The sequence below is a fragment of the Gekko japonicus genome, unplaced genomic scaffold (genome assembly GCF_001447785.1).
Source record: "Gekko japonicus isolate JY-2015 unplaced genomic scaffold, Gekko_japonicus_V1.1 scaffold1843, whole genome shotgun sequence".
NCBI lineage: Eukaryota > Metazoa > Chordata > Lepidosauria > Squamata > Gekkonidae > Gekko > Gekko japonicus.
This window is the reverse complement of record NW_015171558.1, coordinates 133,621-140,706: the sequence shown is the minus strand read 5'-3', so window position 1 is coordinate 140,706 and position 7,086 is coordinate 133,621. Positions and strand designations below refer to the sequence as shown.

Sequence of the window (7,086 nt, the reverse complement as noted above, 5' to 3'; positions counted from 1 at the left end):
AGTTTCGTGATCCTGTTTTTTGAGGATCACGAAACTGCGGAGGAAATCGGGCGAAGCTGCGGGTCAAATGCAGCCCCGCGGCTTCGGGTGCGAAATTGACCAGTAGTATCGGGGCAAAGGGCGGCGCAACATCGAGGCAGCTCTAGTGCGAAATCAGCCACACTCTTAGAGGTAGTGTCTTAAAAAAGAAAAGGGGAGCTAATTTTTTCTGAAGTTTGAATATATGGGTCTCATGAATGTTCCGTTCCCTTTTACAAAGGCCCACCCACTCCGGGTTCAGAAATAGTTGGGCGGCACCTAGGAGGGTGGGACTTAGGGAGGGGAGGGGCCTTGGTAGAATATAGTGCCGTGCTTGCCCGCCTTCCCAAGCCGCCATTTTCTCAGGGCTATTCTCAGTGGAATAACCAGGGCTATTTTGGGGCAGGAACGGAGATCCGGCTGGCTGTGTTTGTTAGTACATTTCTTAGCTGCCTTTCTACCGTGCGGTACTCCCGACGGCTTACACTGTGGGGAAAAAGAAAAATACATTAAAAACCCCAGCATTTCAAACGGCAGTAAAGACTGCCAATCGAATTTTTTAAAACCTAAATTGATCAAATGGGTCAAATGCGTAAATAAAACCAGCTGGCTCTGCAGGCTTCAGCTGCTGGGTCCTAGGGGTCATAATCTTTCCCAGGATCGGGCCCTGACTTGCTTGAGAGTAATCCCTAGGCAGTTGGCCTAATACTCTGTTCACCACCCTTGAGAAAGTGGCAAGAACTGGCGCCAGTGGCTGTCTAGCGCCCTCTAGGGGAACTGGCACGTCTTTCTGATTACAGTAAAGACGAACAAAGTTTAATTCTGGGTATAAGGTTTCATATGCATGCACATAAAGGCTTCTACCCAGAATAAAACTCTGTTGGTCTTCAAGGGGCCACTGGACTCAAATTTTGTCCTGCTGTTTCAGACCAACACGGCTACCCACCTGAATGGATCTGAAGAAGTGTGCCTGCACACAAAAGCTTATGCCCAGAATTAAACTTTGCTGGTCTTAAAGGTGCTGGTAAACTCAGACTTTATTCTGCTGCTTCAGACTAACACGGCTACCCACCGGAATCTGATTTCAGTAAAGCAGGTTGCTCTTCGGCCTCTAAAAAACATACCTTCCTTCCTTCCTTCCTTCCTTCCTTCCTTCCTTCCTTCCTTCCTCCCTCCCTCCCTCCCTCCCTCCCTCCTTTTCTTTCTTTTGCATTATTTAAAGTTAACTCACTAATCATGAAGGCTAGCAAAGTACTTTCTTTTAAAAATGCATCAAATGGAATTCTCGATTAAAAGGACCCACCGGCATTCTACCGTCCGTGCGGATCTCTTTCTTAGACCTATTACAGGCCCCTCCCTATCAGCCAGCTGTTGTGACTCCCTATCCGTAGCTCCCCCACCCCCACCCCTTTCTCTTGCTGTACCTCCTCTGCAAGGATACATTGGCTCGGTCCAAACCCCTCTCCCACCATAGCAACTGGATAGTGAAAGGTACACTGCTGCTGAACATGGAGGGTCCTCTAATATTTCACAGAGGAAAAGAGGGATATTCTTGAATATCACACTTCAGAGTCTTTTCTAGCCAGGGGTCATTTCCTGTGGGAGTGCACAGGAGCGGAGCTCCGGCAGTAAGGAGCCCAGGGGGCGGGCACATGTGACAAGCCCCACCCCCTGCTCCCAGCAGCCCTCAGTCAGGCCACGAAGAGCAAGAAGCAGCCAGGTAAGTTGCAGAGCCCCTCCCCGGCCCACCTTCGGGCACAAGCTCTCCCTCCTCTGTGAGGGCAGATCTGCGTGTTCCCCCCCATAGCTAGCAATCCAAAACAGTCCAGTGGCACCTTTAAGACCAAGTTTTATTCAGGTACAAGCTCTCCCTCCTCTGTGAGGGCAGATCTGCACGTTTCCCCCCCCCATAGCTAGCAATCCAAACCAGTCCAGTGGAGCCTGAGCGGTGGGTGTTGCCTTCTGACACTCGGTGATGTCAGGGGGTGTGGCATATGCAAATAAGTTATGCTAATACGTTATGCTAATGAGCTCCTGCACCTCTTTTTATACGAAATGACCCCTTTTTCTAGCTCCTTCACGACTGCCCTTCCCAGTCTCAAAGCTACTTCTGATTTCTTGGTTTGCCGTCTCCCTTTTGGTTGATGTCTGAGGCCAGGAACAGAAAATCTTGAAGAATTTCAATTTCTTCGTCGTCAGCCTTCAAGTCATCTAAAGAAGTGAGCAGTGACTCACGAAAGCTCATACCTCCCCCTGATGTTGCCTCCTGGCACTGATATTCAGAGGTTAAGTGCCTCTGAATGTGGAGGTTCTCTTTAGTCATCATGGCTAGTAGCCACTAATAGAACTATCCTCTATAAATCTCTCTACTCTTCTTTTAAAGCCATCTGTGCCTGTGGTCATCGCTACATCCTCTGGCAGAAAATTCCACATTTTAGTGACTGACCATGAGCTTCTCTGGATGCTTTTGAGTTCTAGCATTTTGGGAGAGGGCGAAAATTTCTTCTATCTCTGCCAAAACACTAGAACTCAGGGGTATCCAATGAAGTTGATGGTTCAATAGATTCAGGAGAGAAAAAGAAGAAATGCATCTTTATTCAGTGAATGATTACGATGTGGAATTTGCTGCCAGAGGAGGCAAGGATGGCCACAGACACATATGGCTTTAAAAGAGGGGGAGGAAGAGGAGGAGGAGGAGGAGGAGATTGGATTTATACCCCGCCCTTCACTACCCAAAGGTGTCTCAGAGCAGCTTACAAACTCCTTTCCCTTCCCCTCCCCACAATAGACACCCTGTGAGGCAGGTGGGGCTGAGAGAGCTCTGACAGAAACTGCCTTTTCAAGGACCGCTCTGAGAGAACTGTGGCTTGCCCAAGGTCACCCAGCAGCTGCATGTGGAGGAGTGGGGAATCAAACCTGGTCCTTCCAGATTAGAGTTCTCCTAACTACTACACCAAAGTGGCTCTTCCCTTGGCTGCCCCTTGGCTCTCTTCCTCCAATAATTTTTTTAAGGGGGTGGGGGTGGAAAGTGCCATCAAGTTGGAGGAGGAGGAGGAGAGGAGATTGGATTTATACCCCGCCCTTCACTACCCGAAGGAGTCTCAGAGCGGCTTACAAACTCCTTTCCCTTCCCCTCCCCACAACAGACACCCTGTGAGGCAGGTGGGGCTGAGAGAGCTCTGACAGAAACTGCTCCTTTACAAGAACAGCTCTTACCAGAACTACAGCTTGCCCAAGGTCATCCAGACAGGTGCAAGTGGAGGAGTGGGGAATCAAACCCGGTTCTCCCAGATTAGAGTCCGTGCACTTAACCAGTACACCAAATTGGTGTAGGTTCATGGAGGGGAGGTCTATCATTGGTACTAGCCATGGTGACTAAAGGGAAGCTCCTCATCCAGGGGCAGTCAACCTCTTGATCCCAGGGCAAAGAGGCAACATCGGGGAAGGCCTCGGCCTCTTTGCCCTGTTGGACCTCCAGAGGAACTGTGTGAGAAAGGATGCTGGTCTAGATGGACCACTGGTCTGATCCAGCAGGGCTCTTCTTCCTCTCTTTAAGGTCCTGCCACATCAAAGCTAGAAAACGGGTCGATTCTGAGCAAACACTTGTTATTTCCTACAGACTTCCTCCCCACTCCCCAAGGCACCTGTCTCTAACCAGGATGGTCTAGGAGGACCGGTACTTTAAAGCCCGGTGATGTTTTATTCCCAGGGTTCTGTTGCTCGAGGAGGGTAAATAACAGTGTATTCAGCGAGAGAGAGTTGTAGTTATTAAACACGACTCTCAGCTGGTGCCAGCGGAAGCTCTGGATATCCCAAAGGGATTGGGGAAATAAATTACCCACTTACAGAATGTAATTGGTGAGGGATTAGAAATCAATAGACAGGCAAAGAATGAGAAAGCTTGCCTCAGCTGGGCTCAGAGGAGGAGGAATCCTCTCACTAGAGGACAGTGTTCTTACAGCTCAAATACACACCCGTCCTATCCATCAGTGCATGCAGTAGAAAAGGAACCTGTGTCTTTAAGAGATCCCTGACAGGAAGAAGTTTGGCGTCACTAGGAGGGGGGGAAGGGTTCAATATTTCCAAGCCAAAATTCATTAACAGGCTTTTTAAAATGCAATTGTTAAGAACATCAGAAGAGCCAGTGGTCCATCTAGTCCAGAATTCTGTCTCACGCTGTGGCCAACTGGATGGTCAACAACAGGGCATGGAGGCCGAGGTCTTCTCCTGATAAGAACATAAGAAGGGCCCTGCTGGGTCAGACCAGTGGTCCATCAAGTCCAGCATCCTGTCTCATACAGTTCCTCTGGAGGGCCAACAACAGGGCATAGAGGCTGAAGCCTTCCCCTGATGTTGCCTCCTGGCTCTGGGATTCAGAAGTTTAGTGCCTTTGAATATGAAGGGTTCCCTTCAGTCACCATGACTGATAGTTTTGGGTTTGTTTTTTTAAAGTCACACAAATCTAAAACAGGTATATATATTCATTACATGCAATATCAACAATAATAATCAGTTTGTACAATCTAATAGCTACCAGTCAATTTACATCCTTTTTACACAATCAACCCCAATGGGAGTTTCTAGAATTGTACACCCGCTTCTCCTTGCTTGAAAGTCTTCTAAGGGGGGGAAGTTTCCTTTTGTGGTTACATTGAAGTTTAAATTGATGTTTGTTGCTGGTCCTACAAAAGGCCCATTAAGCAGCTGACAATCATAGATGGAGCGCTCCTGTCTTTCTCAAGGCTGTTTTAGAATATTATGAATAATACACAATGCACTTTATAAGATGGAACATATAGAACACTTTAACTTATAAATAAGGTTTTTGCAGTGTATATATTTGTTGTTTGACTCTTCTAACACTGCAGCTCGAGTTTCCACACCCAACTGTGGAATGGCATCCCTACCCTCACAACTACCTTGTGAGGTAGGTTAGTCTGAGAGTGGGTGATTGGCCCAAGGTTGCCCAGTGAGCTTTCATGACATGAGTGGGGATTCAAACCTGGTTCTCCCAGAACCAAGTCCAGCTCTCTAACCACTACACAGCACTGTCTCTTACTTCCTACTAAGTGTACTTAGGAAGGGAGGATTTGAGGGCAGGCAATCAACCCCAGATGCCTCCCCGGCAGAGCTCCCTCTAAGCCGTGGAGTCTTGTGAGCAAAAATTCTGCTTTCTGAGCTAATGGCATTGAAGTTGTGAGCAAGCGATTTGGCTCCTGCATACATCAGTTTGCTCTGGAGCCCTCCTTCCAGAGCTAAGACAAGAATGTGTGAGCCGGAGGCTAAAAGACTGTGAGCTAGCTCACACTAACTCAGCTTAGAGGGAACACTGCTCCCCCAGCGATTTGAAAGAGAGATTCAGGCCTGGGTCGTTCCTCTCAGTAATTCCCTCCTGCCTTGCTTGTCATGGGTACGTTCAACATATGAAGCTGCCTTCTACTGAATCAGACCTTTGGTCCGTCAACGTCAGTATTGTCCACTCAGACTGGCAGTGGCTCTCCAGGGTCTCAGGCTGAGGTCTTCCACATCACCTGTGACCCTGGCCTTTAAACAGGAGACACCGGGGATTGAACCGGGGACTTTTTGCATACCATGCAGGTGCTCTGCCACTGAGCCACGGCCCCTCCCCTCCTCTGCGTCTTTCCCTTGCTAACAAGGTGTGGTTTGCTTTTAGAAGACAGGAAGCTCTTTGTGGGTATGCTGGGGAAGCAGCAGAGCGAGGACGACGTCCGGAGACTCTTCGAGCCCTTTGGCCAGATCGAGGAATGCACCATCCTCCGAGGCCCTGATGGAGCCAGTAAAGGTGAGAGGCGAGGGGATGGGAGGGTTGCCAACTCCAGGTTGGGAAATTTCTGGAGGTTTGGAGGTGGAATTTGGGGAAGGTAGCGTTTGGCGAGGGAATGGACCTCACCTGGAGAAAAGGATTTTCTGTTCCAAGCAAACTCCAGGGAAGGACTGGATCCAAATCTTCTGGTTGTTTTCTCAATTGCTTCCTTCTCTGAGAATGGAGTCTTTGAACCATTGCCCCCACGAAAAAAGGGGAAGAGAAACTAAACCAACCAAGCAAGAGCCAAAACCTCCAAAGGAAGTTTAGATAACTAGTAAGGGGCCAAAAGTTAAAAACATCAATAATTATAGAAAAAGTACACGTGTTTTTTGCAAAAAAACAAACAGTTAAAGCCTTGTAAAGGTAAAGGTAAATAAATAGTTCCCTTGCTCGAAAGCCAGTCGAGTCCGACTCTAGGGTTGCGGTGCTCATCTCCGTTTCAAAGCCGAAGAGCCAGCGCTGTCCGGAGACGTTTCCGTGGTCATGTGGCCGGCATGACTAAACACCAAGGTGCATGGAACGCTGTTACCTTCCCACCGAAGTGGTACCTATTTATCAACTTGCAATTTCTTGCTTTCGAACTGCTAGGTTGGCAGGAGTAAAGCCTTGTAGGGGCCCAAATAAAGCCTCATAATGTAATCAAAGTAACAAATGCGCAAAAGTAACCATATATGACTTGACATGTTTCAGCCCACAAGAGCCTTCTTCAGAGGTCATATAGTACAGATTACAACATTCAACAAAGCCCCTGTTACATCTGTAAGGCAGTAAACAATTGATATAGGACCAATGCTCCCTCTAAGCTGTCTTGTGAGCAAAAATTCTACTTTGTGAGCTACTGGCATTAAGGTTGTGAGCGAGCAATTTGGCTACTCCATATATTACATCTCTCACCAGGTCTTGAGACCCACTCAGAACCAAGTCCAAGACCCTCTGGTTGGCTCTGTGGCCAACTGTTCTGGTGCACGGTCATTTGTGATATCTAGGAATCTCATGTCTACAGCATAACTTGAGCACATGTTTACCCAGTCAATGTGAGGGTAGTTGAAGTCTCCCAGTATAACAACAGTATCTGTTTTAGTCGCCTCCCTTATTTCCTTCTCCATCTCAAGATCAGCCTCACAGGTGGGCAATAGCACACCCTTACTTTTAAGCAGGAGCGCACAGGAGCAGAGCTCTGGCAGTAAAGAGCCCAGGGGGCAGGAACATGCAACAAGCCCCACCCCCTGCTCCCAGCAGCC

The 7,086-nt window shown here is 48.3% G+C and overlaps 1 protein-coding gene across 1 annotated transcript in view; it reads left to right on the top strand.

Moving 5' to 3' along the window:
• Nucleotides 1-7,086, top strand: part of CELF6 (CUGBP, Elav-like family member 6) — a 247,289-nt gene that overhangs the window by 208,987 nt on the left and 31,216 nt on the right. The window contains exon 4 of the mRNA XM_015419721.1: nucleotides 5,693-5,821. Coding sequence (XP_015275207.1) covers nucleotides 5,693-5,821 — 129 coding nt within the window. The remainder of the gene's footprint in view (nucleotides 1-5,692; nucleotides 5,822-7,086) is intronic.